The following is a 21,177-nucleotide window of genomic DNA, read 5'->3' as shown; positions in this document are numbered from 1 at the left end:
ATTCACATTTTATATATTATTTTACTGCCATTCTTATGAGATAGAAATACCATTAACCGCTGGATATGTAACAGTGGTACTCCCCGTATTCCAAGTGAATCCACCTTTTCCCTGTATCTTACGGAGCTTGTAGTTGTGGTCCTACAACAAAAGCTATACCATAACACTGTTGGCATGAATATCACAATGTGAAGGAACCCTTCATGGTTGTTCTCAGCACTCAACTTGTTCTTCCCCTATTGCACCACCAGGGGGAGTTCCTCAACTATGACATCCTAATAGGAGTGAACCAAGGCGAGGGGCTGAAGTTTGTGGACGACAGCGAGGACAACGGACAACGGACAACAGGTCAGCCTGCAAACCCCTCACAGCGGGCCACAGTCAAAATACAGACACATTTTGATAATGCAGTCACGCTTCCTCTCATTCATTCATTCTCCTCTCTGAGAGGCATATTCTCTCTTTTGCCCTTCTGTGTCACTCAGTCAGTATCTGTCTCAACTGACTATCTCTCACACAAACATACAAACACAAACACCTTTTTCATGTTTTCCTATTCCTGTCATTCCAGTTCATTTTAGCAACGTTTACTTCTATCTTCCTGTTGCACATCTCTTGACCACTCATCTCTCAAAAATGTTCTATCCCTGTCATTACTTCCCTCTTAACTTATCACAATTTTCTCTTTTTTCCCCTTTACCTTTTTATTCCTGTCCCTTTCCCCCTCCCGCGTCTTCTCCTCCAGGCAAAGACATCCTGAGGGAGACCATTAAATTCATGTACACCGACTGGGCAGACAGGGACAATGGCGACATGCGAAGGAAGACCCTCTTAGCTCTGTTTACAGACCACCAGTGGGTGGCACCGGCAGTGGCCACCGCTAAACTCCACGCCGAGTTTCAGTCTCCGGTTTACTTTTACACGTTCTACCACCACTGCCAGACAGAGACGCGACCCGAATGGGCCGATGCCGCCCATGGAGACGAGATACCGTATGTGTTTGGCGTGCCCATGATCGGTGCTACGGATCTGTTTCCGTGCAACTTCTCGAAGAATGACGTGATGCTGAGCGCTGTGGTCATGACTTACTGGACCAACTTCGCCAAGACTGGGTAGGCCTTGCTGATGGTTATATTTCATACTAATATATTTCAATTTCTCTTTTTGCTTCTGTAGGAAGGACTAGCTAGTGTAGTGTCTCTACAGCAGTAGAGTTAAAGTGTCTTTCAGAAGGTTTTGCTTGACATTTGTAGTGGCTGATCTCACTAACCAGATGTTGGTAGAGTTTTTAAAAGTTTAGTTTCCTGTCTCTCTTTCCTGCAAGATCATAAATAAAAACGGAGAAGCCAAGGGTGTATTTAGTGTTTAAATGTCATTACAATGAATACATCTTCCATCCAGATTGATTAAAACCTTGACTGAGATGTCCCCTCTGTCCCCTACTAGGGATCCCAACCTGCCAGTCCCCCAGGACACCAAGTTCATTCACACCAAGCCCAACCGCTTTGAAGAGGTCATCTGGACCAAGTTCAACTCGAAGGACAAGCAGTACCTCCACATCGGCTTAAAACCTCGTGTTAGGGACAACTACCGGGCCAACAAGGTGGCCTTCTGGCTGGAATTAGTCCCCCACCTCCATAGTCTACATGAGGAGCTCTTTCCCACAACTACCCGCTCTCCGGCAGGCCCTGGCCCAGGCACCCACAGACCCTGGCCCAGAACACCGGGCCCTCGCACCACTCGTCACCCCTACCCTACCATCCCCTCTGAACTGGAGCCTTATGGTTCGGAGCGTCCACGCCAAGACCTCTTCCCTGGAGACACCCGGGATTACTCGACTGAGCTGAGTGTGACAGTTGCTGTGGGGGCGTCGCTCCTCTTCCTCAACATCCTGGCCTTTGCCGCACTTTACTACAAGCGTGACAAGCGGCACGAGATGCGCCGCCACCGGCTGTCTCCTCAACGGGGCGGGCCTGCCAATGACCTGGCTCACAGCCAGGAGGAGGAGATCATGTCGCTGCAGATGAAGCACTCGGAGCACGACCCTCACCACGACATGGAGCCACTCCGGCCCCACGACATCCTGCGGCCCGCCTGCCCGCCCGACTACACGCTGGCGCTGCGCCGTGCCCCCGACGACGTGCCGCTGATGACACCGAACACCATCACCATGATCCCCAGTACCATCACCAGCATGCAGCCTCTTCATGCCTTCAACACTTTCCCCTCCACCGGCCACAACAACACACTGCCCCATCCCCACTCCACCACCAGGGTATAGTAGGGACTGGCCCGAAACAGCGCCACCTAAGGACCAGGAAGACTGGCTCTGCCACTGATCTAGAAGGGAGGCCTCTGAACGTGGGCCTTTGTTCTGTTCTCTTATTCTCTTGTTTCTCCAAAAACAACTCCGCCTCCTTCATCATGCTGTCAAACTTAGCAGCTCCACTGGTGGTGTGTGGAGAAGCAACTAAACTGCACGGCAGCAGATGATCAGTTTGGGGGGTGACTTAGATCTTTCAAAGATACTGTTTTCAAAGGTCTGCTGTTTCCAGCCTAAAGCCCCTTGACATTTGTCAAAAGGACTAATGCTTTTTGGCCCTTGCAGTTTTCATCATTTTCTTCTTTTCTCTCCCAAGTGTGTTATGTGCATATATTGTTCTCTTTTCTACATCTGTGTCTTATCCCTGCTTTGTTCCTCTCATTCGACATGTGATTCTCTCCCTCTCCCCAGCGCTCCTCAGCTCTAAGGACTCACAAACGACTGAGCTGCAGGAGCAGGCATAGAGTACATACAGTAATCATATAGCTATGAAGACATTGATAAATCTGATACTTTCATTCTACCAGCATTCTTGGTGCCAAGTATGTACTACTGTGTTTGCTTTCTCATTGAGAAAGAAAAAAACTAAAGAAAATTCTAGAGTATTGCTATTTACTGTCAATTAACAGATGCTGTGTGTTCTCATGACAAAGTGCCAAACTGGCCCTTGATTGTGTTTTTTTTCTTTCTCTCATCTTCTGTTTATTTTTTTCAAGCATTTGTTTAATTGTTGTTTTTGTGGAAAGAAATTTTTGCTGAAAATATAGATATAGAGAAATGATATTATATATATAGTTATATATAAATGTGTACAAAGGAGAAAGTATATAAATGGGTTTTCTCAGTGGGGATCTATGCATGAATTATTTTTAAAGAGGATGACAGGGGGGGGGGGACACTGTATCTGTCAATGCACGTTTCCCAAATCTAATCAAATCATATCGGTCCACTCTGGATATTTAGTTTTTTGTTTTATCTCACAGAAAAAGAACATCACAGACAATCCTCTAAGTACCCCCAACAAACCCTCTTCACCTGCCAACACCCATTTATAAAAAGAAAAAAGAGTAATTAACACAAATCTCATAAGATGAACAGCTGTGAACGTACTCTTCCAATCATTTACCCCGACATGATGTTATTTAGAGTTTGTTTCCAGGTAATACAGCACGCCCACCATCCTACAGGAGCTACTTTTTCTTCCCATCTGTATGGAGATGATCGTTTTTAGGGTATGTGAGGTACCAACTCTGTTGTTGTAGCTTGCCTGTACAGAATTATTTTTGTATTTCAGTAAGGGTGAGAAACAAAGCAGAAACAGGCAGCCTTTGCTCTTCTACGTACACGTCCTTCTCCTGTCTGCACCCCTATTTCCAGCATGTGTGTGTGAGTGTGTGTGCGGGTATGTGTGGGTGTGGGCCCTAATTAGACAACAAAGAGATGGAGAGGCAGACAGGCGGGATCCCCCCCATGGTAAAAACTTAGACTCCAGAATGAGCTCCTTCCTGCTGCGTCCGCAAACATCCCCCTCCATATCAACAGTACTTCTCCTCTTTCCGTCAGTGCACTAGCGTTGTATTCTTACACCCGTATTGCGGTGATCCCCCGCGTTCAACTCCCTGCTGTGACCACAAAACTCCAAAACACCTGACTTCACTGTGTCAGCTACGTTCTACACAATTTCTGACCTCAGTTCAGCTCTGCTCTTATCCTCACATTCAAGGGTTAGTTCACTCAGCTAGTGACTTTTTTTGTGAGCTCATCAGTTGTAAATTAAACTTTAAGCACACGGAGGGTAACCGTGGGCCTTCACGGCCTGCGACGCGGAGCTGCAAGATGAAAAGGGGGCTCGGATCTCCTACACAGGGTAAAAGCTGATTCTGTTCTTTTCTTTCGGGTAAGAATGTGCAGGCCTACAGCTCAGCCCCCCCCCCCCACACACACACAAATCTCTGCTGGATCTCAAACATGGATCATGGGTAATACTCTGGTAATACAGTACGTTAATGAACTAATGTGCTGTTGTTTGAGCCCACAGGAACACATGGTAGCCTTCATCCAGTATGGGAGAAGTTAGTCACCGGTGCTGTCTTTGCTTGTGCTCTAGCTTTAGCCTGTTTATTTTGTTTGTTTTCTATTTTATTAATGCCTAACGGGTGGAGGGGGAGGGCTGGAGAGGGAGAGACATACCTGGCTGCTCCTGTCAGAGATTTTGTAAGCCCACTGAAAAGGAAATGTGCACAATGTAAAACACAAAACAACTGACTTGGGTGTGCGGCAGGTGGATAAATGCTGTGGAATAGATGATGGACAGCGAAAGGAAAGGTGCACGCCGTGGAAAAGAGACTTTGGGAGGAAATTGGAAAAAGACTTGCAGCCTTAAATGTAGAAATCCCAATCAAAAGAGAGGTTGAACTAATCATTAGCAAATAAGGACATTCAAAGGCATGGCCATGTTTCTACCCACAATGTTTGCCAGGAGGACACCTTGCTCATCTGTCCTACGGAGGTCTGATACGTCTGATCAGACCGAGATGAACCCTTTTGTACTCACTCCTGTGGATAAGGAGGCAGTGAGGGGTTGTGAGGTAAACCTCACCACAACACAGCTACAATGACACCACCAGAGGTGAAAACAGAAACAAGGTCTTTAGTTTGGTCTGTTTTCCCCCGTCTATTTTATAAGCTAACACTGGAGGGCGCCATTGTGGCAGCTTCACTGCAGTCTGCCCGCTCTGAGGAAGCTGGACGTGTGAAGAAAAATACCAAACTGGATAGCAGGACAGAGACACACAACATCTGGAAGAGGATCAAAACTGTACATTTTTAAGTGTAAGAATCAAACAGACAAAAATATTTGTAAATATTAAGTTTCTTGTTTGTTTTTCTTTTTTTCTTTTTGAGTGAATGAATGAAATGCTTATTTTGTGACGACAAAAGACAACAGGTGCAGTTTGCAACACAAAAAAAAGGCCACTAGCTTGAGCTTTCACATTCACTGGTGATTTAAAAAATGCTTACCGCCGATCTCTTTTCATGCCATTAGAAAATGATCTTTTTCTTTACTTTGTTTCATGTTTCATGTTTCATGTTGCCCATTATCACGGGGGCATCCTGTAGCATCATGATTCCTAAGCAGGAAAGTTACTGTAGCAGAAATTCATCTCCACTGCAGCCCCCACACAACAGAGGGCCTAAGATGCTGTAGTTAGTGTTTGCTAGTTTGAATATTAGATTTTAAAATGTGAAAAATATAGTTTAAGTCATTGTTCTTGGTTTGTAGTAGAGGGGTCAACTACACAGCTTTTTTTCCTCTTCGTTTTTGGTTCAAGCTTTAGCAAACTATTATTTTGAAATATATCTTGTGAGACAACTATTCTCCTGATGAATGTGTGCTGCATGATCTGTGTCTTCAGAGCATTTATGGAAACATCTTTATAGGCTGAATGAAAGCCAGGTAACTTATGTTGCCGTGGTGTAGGGAACTGGCGTGTGATTCATGGTCAGGACTTCAAAACTGAGACACTACATGCAAAGTGCAAACAGTTAAATGCTCGATTCACATGTAGCAGTGTTCACATGTAGCCACTTAATCACACGCGGGGCCGACACGAGGGCTTTGATACCATAAGATGCCTCCGAGAGTAATGAGATCCCACCGGTGGTCTGAAGTTTTCCTTCCACACACTGTGTCGTTGTGTGATTGTGGAGGTTGTGTGTGATGTAGCAGTGAAGTTTGTTCAGTTTGGAGACGGATGACATTTGAAGTAGATCTGAAAAGTCCAGTGCACTGTCAGTCTAAACGTGTGTTTACCAGTGGATCGGACTGGATGTATCTGGACACACGCCCTGAAAACTGCAGTCAGCCAAGCAAAGCAAAAGCACTTCATATCGCTGAGGTTATTTAGAGACCCTGTGTGAGGGCAGTGGTGCATGGACACACGCATAGATCTCCGGCTCGGTCCCCATTGCGGAGTTGCACCTGTTGTCTTGTTTTTACATTCTTTGTTGAATTCAGAAACCCAAGACTTGAGATGAAGAAAAATGTTAAATAATGGAATTTAAAAAAAGATGATTATTAAAAAAAAAGTATAGTTAAACTATATAAATAAATGAGGTGATGATATTTCTGTTTACTTTAGAAGTTATTATACACTGTATGCTGTGATTCTGATCTGGGAAACATTAAAGACATTCATAGCCAGTCTGCTGATTCTGTGTCTTTATTCAAATGGTGAACAGGAAGTATACATGTTGATAACATATAGAAGGAATGCTTTTTTAGTTCCTTTAAACATGTAAATATGTGGAATCAGATACTTAACAAAAAACAGATTATAAATTCTGAGTGAAAGAAAGACATTTTATACTAAACTTGATTATGTTTACTTGTTGACAACATTTTGATTGAATGATCTTTTGATTGATTAAAAATGTAAATATGTGACATTATATACTTAATTGAAATAAAAACAGACATTACAGATTAAACATGACATTACATTTAAAAAAAATTACATTAGATAAAAACTAATTGTCATGTATCACCTACATGTTGATATTTAGACTGAAAGATCTTTTCAAACTGACATGTTTTAACAATTTATCAGATATTTATATATATTCACAGAAACAAAAACAAATTCTAACTTTCTAGAAAAAAGCCACATATATGTTTAACTTGATGAACAAACATTCTGCCATGTATACATGTTGACAGAACTGTATATGAATGATCTTTTAATTGATTGGAAAATATAAATGTGTGGCATTTGATGCAGCACAGAAATGAAAAACAAATATTCTAAATTCCTAGTAAATGGAATAACATGAACAGAAAACATAAAAATGTAACAGAAAATTTAAAAAACAAAGTAAGACATTACAAACTTTTGATGTAAGAAAATGACATATTGCACTCAATTAGATAAGAAAAGAAAAAACGTCATGTCATCTAATATACATATACGGCCGGTTGTACAGCATGTTGGTTGTCATTCTTCTCTATATCATAAAAACAAGTAAGATTAATTATTAATGAGGATAATGATTGTATTGAGGAGGATGTGCACCTCTGTGACCACAAAGCATGTAATTTCTCACTTGACGTTAAATGACTCTTTCAGGCTTGCTTCTGCTTCCTCGTGTGTGATTTGTTTCCAAGTGGTGGGAATATCAGCAAGCTCTGCGTTGAACGCTTTCGCCAACTGCTTGTTAAATGTTGCCATCACATATTTCCAGTAGTCTGATGCCTGGAGGCTTCCATCTGGTGGGATTTTCCAGTCAGGAAAGATTTCTTTGTAACGCTTGTAAGGATGAAATTCCCAGTTTGTAGCATTACGACAAAATCTCCCTTCAGTGACCACGGAGGAAGAGCATATTTCAGTGACAAGTTTCTTCGAGGATAGAAACCTGCATGAAACAAAACCCTGTGGCCGATGCAGTGAAGCCCAGTGCTCAGTGTGGGCGCTTCCTCCTGCGTCACAAGGCGCTTTGCAGAATGGACACTGTTTACCACATCCAATCAGCTTGGTGAAAAGCTGGTTCTGAGGATTCACATGAAGATTCTGTAGTTTCATTTGGATGTTAGTTTTTTTAGACTTCTTTCTGAGAGTTTGGGCCATGTTCTTCACACACTCAGTGAGCCAGCGAGCAAACTGTTCCTGGTCGGCATTGTTCAGGATCATGAATGCCCCGAGAGCATCCTGGGAAAGGACCAGTTTACTACCAAGTTCCTGACAGACATTTTGAACAAATGTCTTCAAGTTGCCACTCTTCTGTTTATTTGCTTTGTTGATAGCATCATTTATGCTCCTGATACTTGACTGAACATGTTTATCCTCGAGCTTGAACATCGTAGAGTCTTTTGATAAACGTTCCACTATTTTGTTGAAAATCCATTTCTTTACGTAATCCTCATAGGAGCTAATATAGCTCAGATAGCTTTCAAACTCATCCACTGAGAGCAAATCCAGTAAAACTGAATGCTGGAAAACAATCCGTGTGCTAAACTGCTCGCATGTCAGCATTTCACCAATGATATCAGGACCCAGGGAACGTTTGACAAAGTCTTCGACTGCAGGCCTCAAGCACCGGTCCGTGAATTCTTCTGCCTTCTTCTGGCACTGGTCTCGGTCATGAAACACGTCTTTAAAATCAGCACGAAACTTTTCTTTGTTTTTATTCAGACATCTGTAGGGATCGTTCTCACGTACGAAATCGTCATGCATTTTCTGAAAGCTTCTGGCTGCATTGGAACAGATGTGCTGTTTCAGAGAAACTTCAAACGTGATGTCTGTTTTAACATCTTGATTGTTTTTAAGCCTCTCATCAATCATGTGTAAAATCTCCTGGATGTAAGTATCATGGTAATTGCTTTTTCTTTGACATGTTTCAGCCACAGACTGTGTGCACATTGATATGATGCTGTCAGCTATTTGTTGTACATCCTTCGTGTGTCCTGAAATGTTGAACATCTGGGTGAAGGTGTTTTGGAATCGCTTTAAGAATCCTTCAGGTGTATATTTAAAAGGATCCAGTCCACAACGTTGCAGGCTTTTTTGACTTAACAATTCACTTGCATGACTTCCCTTGTGTGATAGATTTGTTCTCAGGTGGTGAGACACACTTGTGAAAATGTCCTCAAACTCCATTTTTGAAAAGGATAGTTCCTTCTCTGTTTCAGTCCACATCTTGTCAAATTCTTTGTCCAGCTCGTCCTCTGTCATCTTGACTTTTTTCTTCCAACATTCTTCAATCAATGCACAAACTCTGTCCTCTAATTCTTTTGTGTGGTTCCCCTTGATTCTGTCAAGTTCTGCCATTCCCTGTCTGATGTCAGCTGCTGCTGTGAGTTGATAAAACACAGAACTTTCCATTTCTCGTCGAACGTTCTTTGCGCTGTTTGCAAACTCCTGTTTGTATCCTTCAACAAGAAAGACATGGCCCTCTGTTTGCTTGAAGTACTGGTCCAGATTTCCAAGAAGCTTTGTCTCCCATTTAGACAGCTTTATCAAAGCTTCACTTTTCAAAACTGTGAGAAGTTCTCTGATGTCAGATATCTCAGTTTTCACAGCAACTGTACCGAAGTTGGAAATTCTTGTTTCAGCATCTGTAACCCACGTGTACATCTCTTTTTTGAAGTTCCATTCCCATTTGTTGAATTCTGTGCACAACCTCATGTATGCATCAGCAACCAGGCTGTTTCTGAAGCTGAAGATGAAGTTTTCATGCTTTACTGCATTCCACAGGCTTTTCATCCACTCTGTAAACTCCAAGATATTATTAGCAGATGACTTACAACTTCCCAAAATGTGGATTATGTTCTTCTTGAGCTCATAAACAGCTTCGCTGTACCCTGCATTGACTGGTGCCATTGGTGGGTTTCCATTCCACAGTCCAGGAATGTACCAGTTGCCAGTGTCTGGATTGTACTCCATCACATCAGTGAAGCTGATGTTCTCCTCTTTCTTTTCCATTTTGGCTGCTGCCTGGGTCATCTCGTTTAACTGTTCCAAGAGCAGTTTCCTGTCTCGTAAGTTCTTGTCATGGGCTGAAACATCCGACACATTCTGGTGAACAAACTGACATTTGGGAGTTTTGCCCACCTCTGTCATCCTGAGAAAAGCGTGCACAACTATTTGTAGAATGTCCTTCATTTCTATTGAATTCTCCATTGCAATGTTGATGATGGTGATGTCACTCAGCCCTATAACAAGTGTTGCTAGCTCGTTGTCATGTTCATGGCTGTTGTCCAGTTGTGCAAGCTCTGGTGACTTTAGGCCCTCAGTGTCAATGATCATCATGAAGTCACAGTTGAGTTCTTTTTTTAAATCTTCATTGATTCTGATGAGCAACATAAAGGCACCTCGAGTGCATCGACCACTGCTGACTGCAAACTGCACTCCAAACATGGTGTTGAGGAGAGTGGATTTTCCTGTGCTCTGAACTCCAAGAACTGTGACTACCAGTATCTTGTTCTGAGGAGACACCAAGTCATTGAGCTGAGAGAGAACGTCACTCACCCATCTGAGAGGTATGTTGGATGCATCTCCGTCTACAAGCTCAAGGGGAAATCCATCAAGCAACAATTCTGCACACAGTTTGGGGAGGTTCTGTAATTGTTTACGTGACGGGTTTGTTTCTGAAAGGGAAAGTGAAGCTTCATAGATCTGACCCATTTCACGGAAGAAGTGTTCAGTTCCCAGAGAGCAGTTGGAAAGTTGTTTGTCAATTTCCTTGATCTCCTCTTTGTTCTCAGAGTTTTTGCATTTCTTTTTGTACTGCTCCCTGAGGTCAGACAGAGTTTCTCGGGACAGGTTATCAAGGTTCATTCGCAGCCATTTCAGGAAATAGCGCCTCTCTATCCCTGGGCTTGATATTGCGTTTATGAAACATGTCATTGCATTTGACATGTCATAAGAGTTCTGTTTTTCCCGAAGTTTTGTTTTCTGTACTTGAAGATGACTTTTGTAGTCTTCTACTTTTTCAGACCCAACATTTCGAAGTCGGAATTCTTCCTTTTCTAAGCTGCTCAGTTCCTTCCATATTTGGCCTTGCAAGGGGAGTTGAGCTTCTTTGTATTGAAGGATATCTTTAATTACTGCAGTGATCGCATCTGCATTTTGCTTGGCAGTCTGGCATTCTGAAGAGTCTTCATCAACAGCTATTCCCAGTTCATGGGCAATGTCAGCCATCTGCTCAATTCCCATCTTCATCTTTGAGTGTTCAATTACATTGCTGACTTTTTCCCGCAAATCTTTGACAAAGTCTGCATCATTCCTGTGCTTAGCCTTCAAAAGGATGTTGCTGTTATTTAAGTTCAACTTGGTTGCTACCTTTTTTACAGCATCTAAACTAAAACCCTTGCTTTGATGGTTACCCACCAAGAAGATCTGTGCCTTGTGTTGTTGGTTGGTAAGCAGCTCGCACTCAGAGTCCAAAGTGTCAAAGAACACAAAAACTGCTGCAGATGTCTGACACAGAAAAGAAAATTGTGTGTCAAATGAAGCAATGTCCCCACGAAGGTTAGTTACAGCTACTGGCTCACTGAAGACATCCATGTTTTTATTCCCGCAAGGAAGGTACCAAGTAATTTCAGCCAATCCATTGGATATTCTCCTTGGACTGTCACCACACTCCATGTTACAGTGAACAAAGGTGTCATGGTACTGCTGAGAATTACTCAGGAGCTTGTTGAGGATCTCTGACTTGGACAAGGAGCACTCACCCAGTCTCACAAAAGATATCATTGGAAGTTCAGAGGCAACAATTCTGTCTTCAATAAATCCTTTGGATTCTGAATGTGACTGAGGTCTGTACTTTTTAACAATGTCTCTCATGGCCCATAGCATGAGTGTGCACTGCTTTGTGTCGCAGTTGGGAAGCAACAGAGGCACAGAAAACTGACACATAGACATTTTGAGGGCCATTTCCTGCTGTACGAAACCATCAGAACACAGAAAAAGAGCAGTGATTAGGTCAAGGGGATTTAGCATATCATCTGAATCTAGACTGGTGACGAGATTATCAAGATCTAACTGCAGATCACCACAGTTTGACTTGCATGCAGATGTACATTTCACATTCCTTGCTGTCACATTAACCATCATTAGTTTCTTCAGAAAATACCATGGAAGATCTGAATTACACTTGGCAGGTTCATCAGTAATGGTCTTCTCATCAATTCCAAGAATTGTGCTTAGGGACAGCCTCTCTTTGTAGTGGTGCTCCATCCCCAAATCCTCCAATAAGCTTTCTAGGTGCGTCTCTGTAGAAAATGAAAACAATGTATATTAAACCCATTATTTGTTATTTTACACATTCTTAAGCGTGGATGAAAAATGTATTGTAACATTTTACTGTGTTTGACTGTAACAGTTTATAAAGTACACCCTGCTAAAACTAAGGACTATGTTGGGCAGTCAGTCAGTAAACTGCTTGTCTAATACATGGATCCAGATGCTTCAACAACCCTAGAGTGAAATCTTATGTTTTCTTTGACAGACTCTGCATCAATCTCAATTTAGCCTTCAAAATATGTTGCTGTCAGTCACTTCCAACTTGGTTGCTCCCTTTTTATGTTATTTATTATTTATCGTTACATATGTTGGTATCCTTTCGGACAGGGGTGGGGAACCTCCGGCCTGTATACGGCCCGCAAGACCATTTGATCCGGCCATCGAGGTAATTCGTAAAACGCACGCAAAAATAATCCACGAGAAAAAAACACTAGACTGCAATATTTTAAACGGGCGACTGACTGTTTTTCCTGGCCATGGTCAGGGTCCTTGAACACAACACAAGTGGAACGTGTCATCACGTGGTCACGTCATGTCAAAAAACTTCAATATTAAACAAGACTGTCATTGAGATCAGTGAACGCAGCATAGCGAGTGTAAACAAGAGAAAGGTGGATGCGGAATGGACGAACGATTATTTCTTTGTGGAAGTAAAAGGCCAGTGTGCCTAGTTTGTGCGGACGCGCTTGCAGTGATGAAAAATTATCTTGAGCGTCATTACTGCACAAAAAATGCCAAACTGCATGAGCTGAAAGGATGTTGGCCCAACAAGCAGCTCTCTCCAGAGCGAAACATAAACACATGGAAAGATAGATAGGTAGACCACCACACCAATACAGACTATTCCACCACTACTGTGCAATTATCACTGCCATGCTTGAATACTTATATTATTTTTTATTCTATTTAATTATTGTGTACTGCCACTTTACTTCATGTGTTCGTTTGCTGTGACAAGATACATTTCCCCATTGTGGGACTAATAAAGGATTGCTAATTTCTGATAAAACAGAAAGATACATTGATAAAAAAGTTGTGTTTTTGCACAGCATAAAAGTAAGGTGAAATGATTGGGCTGCGTCTTAAAAATTTTTGCAGAGGGTTATAAGTTCAATAATTAGTATGGCCCTCGAAGGATGTTGTAAAAAATAAAATGGCCCTTGATAGAAAAAAGGTTGCCCACCCCTGCTTTAGGACATTTATTTACTACAGTAAGTAGCTAGTTAGTAGCTCAAAGCTTTTTTGCCAAGTTGTTTGTTTTTTACATTCCTACTATTAACTTGTTTGTTTATCTAGCTTGTTGCTGCTTTAAAGTAACTTGATAAATCAAATTAGCTTGAATGTAAATGCTGTACATCTTAACCTTTATTGCCACGACATAACATTATGTTGTTCATCCATAAATGCTTTAATTAACTTTGCGGCTGTTTTACTTCGCTCATAGACTTATTTGTCGAAAAGATGTTAATGATTGAAATGTGATGCAATGTAATGACTGAAGAAGGAAGTACGTAGCAAGTACTCACTGCTTACAAATTCTTATAGGAAAGCCCTAGGGTGGTAGCAAGAAGGTAATCCAGCAGCAGCCTGTGAAAGAAGCCACTCTCTAGCTTTACTCTGTGTCATTCCCACCTTCTGAAAGACCCTTCAAGACTAGTCCATGCATTTGTTACTTCTATGGCAATTATTTATTATGTGGCTGCCCCAATAAGTCCCTTAAGACTCTTCAGTTGGTCCAGAATGCTGTTGCGCTTAAACTAGCAAGAACTAGTACAATAGATTATATTTCCCCCATATTAGATTCTCTGCACTGGCTCCCTGTGAACTCCAGAATATATTTTAAAATCCTTCTCCTCACTTACAATGTCCTTAATGGTCATGCACCATGATATCTTAAAGAGTTCACAGTACCTTATTACCCCACTAGAACACTGCACTCCAAGAATGCAGGGTTACTTGTCTTTCAAGTTTCATGATTCAATTATAGGTTTGTGGTCCGGACAAGGGATATCACAATACCAGAAATTTAGTAGTTGATATGAATACCAGGTGAATTTCCAAGATCTTTTAACCAAATTCGATTCCACGAAGAAAACCCCCCAAAAACATACACTCATTTATTACAGTTTGCACACTGGTTAGGAGGTGAACCACGTCACAAATCCCTCTCTAGTATATATTTTATAGAGGTGTTCAGCTTTCTCCTCTCAGACGATTCCATACTATCTCGATACATGGTCTGCCATACGATATAAAAACAATTTGATATACGATCTGATTCAGACAGTTTAACTTAAAACATTAATTTAATGATGTTACCTTTAATTTTTAACTGTTGTTTGTCTTAAATCTATTATGATTATGTGATGTAATATTATAAATTAATGACATGGTGTCCCACATTTTGAAACCAATTAGGGAACATCCTTGGACAACTTTCTGAATGTACTGGACACACTTGATGCACCGTGTTATTTCACTGTATCCACTGACAATGGTGTTGAGACCATCTGTACCCACCTAGCTGCTATATTAGTGTAGAAGTAGGACACTAGGACGCAGAGCAGATTCTAGCAGTGGGACACTAGGCGATCTAAGCTAGCAAAGCTAATTCATTAGCACTTGCTAAAGTCTAGCATACAAGCCAAAGAAGGTAATGTTAAGTTAGCCAAAACTCTCAGTTTCTATCGTCCACTATGAAAATAATATACTGAACCTTTTTGAAAAACACTAATAGATATTGTGATTTTATTACCGATAGCATTGACGTTGGCTGTGAACCATTTTGAGGTCTATGTCATCGGTGAGGACAAGATTAGCAATCAATTAGCTTTACTGGCCAAGATTCACTGCCAATGCTCGACTGTTCCAATTGAGCCTTGTGTTGCCTAAATATAACAGAGATCAAGCACATTTCAGGCAACAACAATGTAAGAAGATTTCTTCATGATTTATCTCACGTACATAAGAGTAAAGTGAATTTAATGTTGTTTGCTTTTGTTGTTTGGGAGGGAATGTTATGGTCACAGGTTGTCATTTGTCATCAACCCTGCCAGAGGGCAGATGCCAACAGAGGAAGAGGAAGAAGGAGAGGCAACTGGTTTTGGGCTTGAATAAAATATTCTGGGCAGTAGCCAACTATGTAGTAGTTAGCTTGTGTTACAAATATTTTCTTTACACATTTGTTAATGGTCTTGTACAAGCGATGATAAACAATTATCAATATAACACAGCCTTTAACATAATCTAGTACAACACTACTTACAAAAGAATTACAGAAAATAAATGCATAACTTGCAGTACCACTTCTTTTAGCCTTAAATGAGATTTAATTGTGTTTGACTTTTCTGAAGATTTAAAATGCTCATTCTTATTCTTGATTAAAACTTTATTTATATATATATATATATATATATATATATATATATATATATATATATATATATATATATATATATATATATTATGTCTAATAACTAATATGTTGATGACTAAAATGTGCAATATGTTTGTTCAATAAGATGAGACTGTCTTTTGGTTGACTACAAATTAACCCAAAAACAGGATGCACTTAACTAAATATGACTTAAACTAACATGGACTTTTCCATGGAATCCTTCTTTTATTTTAATCTTCTTTTGGAAACCTCTACAGAGTGTTGGTAAATAATGGGTATATTTCCCCTAAGTCTGTAACTTTATGTTGAAAATTCATTGTAATAGTGATTTTATTTTTACTTACTTGTGCGGGTAGATGTTATAGTTGGCTTGCTTAATTTTCCATTCCTGTGTTGTGCATAAACCAGAAGAGAGTAACACACCCCTGGCTTCAGGTTACGGAGAGTCAGTTGGTTTGTGTTGGTTGTATCTTGCACAATGTCTTCCTCATTGCACACGGCACAACAAGTCACAACGTAACTCTCCACTTCACCAGCAGGGATGTCCCAATGCAGAGACAGTGACTCACTGCTGGCCTGATCGACTATAACCTGCCCAGGAGGGCTGGGCTCTGTGGGAACAATATAATGGTTTCACTTATAACTGGAAATACATGTTCCTTCCTTCCACTTAATTGGTCTTGAGCTAACCTTTATAACATACATCGACATTATACAGTGGCGAGGCAAAACATTCAGACAACCCTTTCCTACATATTATTATATTAGTTTTTCAGATTTACCTGTGAAGACAGATAGCAAGGTTGCTTTGCTTTGATTTCCATTGTCTGCAATCCTGATGATGCTGAAAGTATACTCAGTCCCAGGATTCAGTCCCTCAACCTTCACAGTACCGGAGTCATCTGTGATCAAACTGTCTCTGTGTTTCTCACAGGAGTAATCTAACCGTAGTCGACACCCAACAGAGTAGTCAGTGAGTGAAAAGCCAAGAGAAACAGTCTCCTGGTCAGTAGTGAGAACTGTTACTTCTCCTGGTGGAGGAACATCTGGTACAAGAATAGAAAAGTACATCTCAGTATATCCACATTACAACACGTATTTAGTCATTCAATTGGATCAGTTATTGACAGTCACACTTACAGTCGGACTGTGGTGCCGGTGAGGTGTTGCCCCTTTCCTCACAGCCTGGGTCAAGGAAGGAATCTGGTACATCATAAAATTCCTTGGTAAATGAGAAAAAGGTGTGATGCATCAATTATCCATGCCATTCACAATAGCTGAAATGAAAACATGTAGTTATAATTGTATTGTTATTTAATGTTTTACCTCCTCATCAGAGTTATCCATTGTAGATACACTCTCAGCTATCACACTTTCCAGATTATTCAAACAGCTTCTCACTGAAATGAATGGAAAAGAACCCTGTCACCATCAACACGAACAACAATATTACACAAAAATCCAGCTAGACTACAATTTAAAGCAAAACAAAAATAAATAATTAATCCACTGAGAAGTAAAGGACAGAAAGAAAATGCAGAGTCATGCCTCTGTTTTAGGCCAATGAAGGTCTTTGTTTGAAAACTTTCAGGTCTTAAAAGAGGGAAAAACAATCAGTGATAAATAAATTGTTGCCTACCTTTATAGATTAACCATGGTCAAAACTGAGTGTTCCTTTATCTCAGAATTTTAACTAGTACTGTATCTGCAGTATTGTATTATAGGTTTGTTCTGAGTATAAAGCTCTGCACTTGTCTGGCTAGCCTATTGCAGGCGTCTCCTTTTATTCTGACTCTGAAGTCACTTTGTGTTTCGTTTAATAGAAATAGCTGATCTAGTTTCCAGTAAGGTGAAACCTATTGTTTGGTATGCTCCCTCTGTTGAAGTGAGAGCAGGACACTCCCATCTCCAAGTAGTACTGCCTAGTCACCAAGCCCTGCAGGATGGAGAGGTGGGACGATCCAGCCCCGCATACATCAAGCTCATCAGCTTAGATCACAACAAGTGGGAATTTTGGAAGCCTATGTATTTAACTTGCTGCATTTACGACACCCCTGAATTATAGGACCCTGTTGTACTCACTCCTGTGGATAAGGAGGCAGTGAGGGGTTGTGAGGTAAACCTCACCACAACACAGCTATAATGACACCACCAAAGGTGAAAACAGAAACAAGGTCTTTAGTTTGGTCTGTTTTCCCCTGTCTATTTTATAATTTTTGAACTCTCAAAAATGTTCTATCCCTGTCAACTTAAGAGGGAAGTTACTTCCCTCTTAACTTATCACAATTTTCTGTTTTTTCCCCTTTACCTTTTTATTTCTGTCCCTTTCACCCTCCCGCATCTTCTCCTCCAGGCAAAGACATCCTGAGGGAGACCATTAAATTCATGTACACAGACTGGGCAGACAGGGACAATGGCGACATGCAAAGGAAGACCCTCTTAGCTCTGTTTACAGACCACCAGTGGGTGGCACCGGCAGTGGCCACTGCTAAACTCCACGCCGAGTTTCAGTCTCCGGTTTACTTTTACACGTTCTACCACCACTGCCAGACAGAGACGCGACCCGAATGGGCCGATGCTGCCCATGGAGACGAGATACCGTATGTGTTTGGCGTGCCCATGATCGGTGCTACGGATCTGTTTCCGTGCAACTTCTCGAAGAATGACGTGATGCTGAACGCTGTGGTCATGACTTACTGGACCAACTTCGCCAAAACTGGGTAGACCTTCCTGATGATTATATTTCATACTAATATATTTCAATTTCTCTTTTTGCTTCTGTAGGAAGGACTAGCTAGTGTAGTGTCTCTACCGCAGTAGAGCTAAAGTGTCTTTCAGAAGGTTTTGCTTGACATTTGTAGTGGCTGATCTCACTAACCAGATGTTGGTAGAGTTTTTAAAAGTTTAGTTTTCTGTCTCTCTTTCCTGCAAGATCATAAATAAAAACGGAGAACCCAAGGGTGTATTTAGTGTTTAGATGTCATTACAATGAATACATCTTCCATCCAGATTGATTAAAACCTTGACTGAGATGTCCCCTCTGACCCTACTAGGGACCCCAACCTGCCAGTCCCTCAGGACACCAAGTTCATTCACACCAAGCCCAATCGCTTTGAAGAGGGCAACTGGACCAAGTTCAACTCGAAGGACAAGCAGTACCTCCACATCGGCTTAAAACCTCGTGTTAGGGACAACTACCGGGCCAACAAGGTGGCCTTCTGGCTGGAATTAGTCCCCCACCTCCATAGTCTACATGAGGAGGTCTTTCCCACAACTACCCGCTCTCCGGCAGGCCCTGGCCCAGGCACCCACAGACCCTGGCCCAGAACACCGGGCCCTCGCACCACGAGTCACCCCTACCCTACATCCCCTCTGAACTGGGGCCTTATGGTTCGGCGCGTCCACGCCAGGACCTCTTCCCTGGAGACACCGGGATTACTCGACTGAGCTGAGTGTGACAGTTGCTGTGGGGGCGTCGCTCCTCTTCCTCAACATCCTGGCCTTTGCCGCACTTTACTACAAGCGTGACAAGCGGCACGAGATGCGACGCCACCGGCTGTCTCCTCAACGGGACGGGCCTGCCAATGACCTGGCTCACAGCCAGGAGGAGGAATTCATGTCGCTGGAGATGAAGCACTCGGACCACGACCCTCACCATGACATGGAGCCACTCCGGCCCCACGACATCCTGCGGCCCGACTACACGCTGGCGCTGCGTCGTGCCCCCGACGACGTACCGCTGATGACACCTAACACCATCACCATGATCCCCAGTACCATCACCAGCATGCAGCCTCTTCATGCCTTCAACACTTTCCCCTCCACCGGCCACAACAACACACTGACTAAATACGTGCTGTAATGTGGATATACTGAGATGTACTTTTCTTCTCTTGTACCAGATGTTCCTCCACCAAGAGAAGTAACAGTTCTCAAAACTGACCAGGAGACTGTTTCTCTTGGCTTTTTACTCACTGATTACTCTGTTGAGTGTCGACTACGGTTAGATTACTCCTGTGAGAAACACAGAGACAGTTTGATCACAGATGACTCCGGTACTGTGAAGTTTGAGGGACTGAATCATCAGGATTGCAGACAATGGAAATCAAAGCAAAGCAACCTTGCTATCTGTCTTCACTGGTAAATCTGAAACACTAATATAATATGTAGGAAAGTGTCTTCTGAATCTTTTGCCTCGTAAGGTAAACAAATGTACTTATTACACTGAGGTATGCTGTCGATGTATGTTATAAAGGTTAGCTCCAGACAAATTAAGTGCATGACCTAGTTACATGTCAAAAATCACATTAAAATGCAGAAAAAACATTGAAGGAACATGTATTTCTAGTTATAAGTGAAACCATTATATTGTTCCCACAGAGCCCATGTTAAAAAGTCCATGTTAGTTTGAGTCATATTTAGTCAAGTTCATCCTTTTTTTTGCGTTAATTTGTAATCAACCAAAACTCTGGACAGTCTCATCTTATTGAACAAACACATTGCACATTTTAGTCATCAACATATTAGTTTCTTAGACAAAAAGTCAAACACAATTGAATCTGATTTAAGGCTAAAAGAAGTGGTACTGAAAGTTGTGACAGAGTTCATTTATTTTCTGTAATTGTTTTGTAGGTAGTGTTGTACTAGATTATTTTAAAGTCTGTGTTATATTGATATTTGTTTATAATAGCTTGTACAAGGGGTACAAGGCTAAAACTAAGAACTATGTTGGGCAGTCAGTCAGTAAACTGCTTGTCTAATACATCGATCAAGATCCTTCAACAACCCTAGAGTGAAATCTTATGTTTTCTTGAGTGTTGAAATTAGTTGATTTTTGTACGAGAGATATCAAAATCTAATGGGCAGCCTGCGATGGCATTGTCAGTAAAAGGACTCGAAACACCTGGATAGACACATTCTTTTGCATCAGAATACAGCAGGTTCATAAAAATGATCCTAATTCTGAGGCACAAAGAGTCTGTGAGTGATTTCAACCATGGTCCTATTTGTTCATTGTTACCGTAGTAATGGGCAAACATTCTACTTGTATTGTAAAGTATTGATCAATTTAATTATCAATATATAAATGATATCAAAAGGTATAGAGGGTTTTAAGATGTATCGTTAGGCATTAGTGTACCAGTGGTGGTGCTGGCAAAAGATGAATTAACAAATCTTTTGTGCCGATTCTTTTGTAAGTTTGAGTCGCATTACCTTCAGGAAATAGCCAGAGACTAGCTCTTTAATGTCTAAGGCCGACAATGGATTTGCCTTCTCCTACCTACTTGTTTTTTATATTTTGCCAAAGTGACTGTAAGCTATCAAAATAGAAGCATTACAGTCCTAAACAGTGCTACAAACTTACTCAAGGACTGCATGGCTAAATTTAGCATGGCTGGAGGTGCTGGCCACTAAGACTGGTCCATACGTGAGTGTAAGTGGCTGCCTGTAAAGTTTGGCAAGACTCGCTCCTGCAGTTTTTGTTGATACTTAGACAACTTTTAATGCCTTTTAGTGTAAATAATGATTTTATATTGATCCATCTGCATCAGAGCCATCTGCTCAATTCCATTCTTCATCTTTGAGTTCCCAAATACATTACTGACTTTTTTACGCAAATATTTAACAGAGTCTGCATCAATCATGTATTTAGCCTT

The 21,177-nt window shown here is 41.5% G+C and overlaps 2 protein-coding genes and 1 pseudogene across 2 annotated transcripts; 2 read left to right on the top strand and 1 right to left on the bottom strand.

The window, feature by feature from the left end:
• Positions 1 to 203: 203 nt before the first annotated feature.
• Positions 204 to 6,528, top strand: LOC115023974 (neuroligin-2-like). Its single transcript, XM_029455344.1, has 3 exons — positions 204 to 348; positions 572 to 1,112; positions 1,447 to 6,528. The coding sequence occupies exons 1-3, from the start codon at positions 204 to 206 to the stop codon at positions 2,279 to 2,281; spliced, it is 1,521 nt and encodes a 506-aa protein (XP_029311204.1). The 3' UTR covers positions 2,282 to 6,528.
• Positions 6,529 to 7,046: 518 nt separating this feature from the next.
• LOC115023973 (interferon-induced very large GTPase 1-like) lies at positions 7,047 to 17,493 on the bottom strand. Its single transcript, XM_029455343.1, has 6 exons — positions 17,451 to 17,493; positions 16,847 to 16,920; positions 16,661 to 16,742; positions 16,303 to 16,566; positions 15,865 to 16,131; positions 7,047 to 12,092 (listed from the first exon to the last, which is right to left on the bottom strand). Exons 1-6 carry the CDS (start codon positions 17,491 to 17,493, stop codon positions 7,423 to 7,425), a joined length of 5,400 nt encoding a protein of 1,799 aa, XP_029311203.1. The 3' UTR covers positions 7,047 to 7,422.
• A 257-nt stretch (positions 17,494 to 17,750) lies between these two features.
• On the top strand, positions 17,751 to 19,382 carry LOC115023972 (neuroligin-2-like; annotated as a pseudogene).
• The last annotated feature ends 1,795 nt before the right edge of the window (positions 19,383 to 21,177 follow it).

This window comes from Cottoperca gobio, chromosome 18 (genome assembly GCF_900634415.1).
Source record: "Cottoperca gobio chromosome 18, fCotGob3.1, whole genome shotgun sequence".
Classification (NCBI taxonomy): Eukaryota; Metazoa; Chordata; class Actinopteri; order Perciformes; family Bovichtidae; genus Cottoperca; species Cottoperca gobio.
The sequence above is the reverse complement of the archived record's forward strand: the minus strand, read 5'-3'. Positions and strand labels throughout refer to the sequence as shown.

Bases quoted from the DNA above. Each gene is read 5' to 3' on its own strand.
- LOC115023974 (XM_029455344.1), top strand. From the start codon at position 204: ATGGTTGTTCTCAGCACTCAACTTGTTCTTCCCCTATTGCACCACCAG. The intron at 349-571 runs GTCAGCCTGCAA...CTGTCATTCCAG, and splicing joins CAACGGACAACGGACAACAG to TTCATTTTAGCAACGTTTAC. The intron at 1,113-1,446 runs GTAGGCCTTGCT...GTCCCCTACTAG, and splicing joins ACCAACTTCGCCAAGACTGG to GGATCCCAACCTGCCAGTCC.
- LOC115023973 (XM_029455343.1), bottom strand. From the start codon at position 17,493: ATGCGGGGCTGGATCGTCCCACCTCTCCATCCTGCAGGGCTTG. The intron at 16,567-16,660 runs GTAAGTGTGACT...TTCTTGTACCAG, and splicing joins ACCGGCACCACAGTCCGACT to ATGTTCCTCCACCAGGAGAA. The intron at 12,093-15,864 runs GTAAGTAAAAAT...CATTTTCTACAG, and splicing joins TATAACATCTACCCGCACAA to AGACGCACCTAGAAAGCTTA.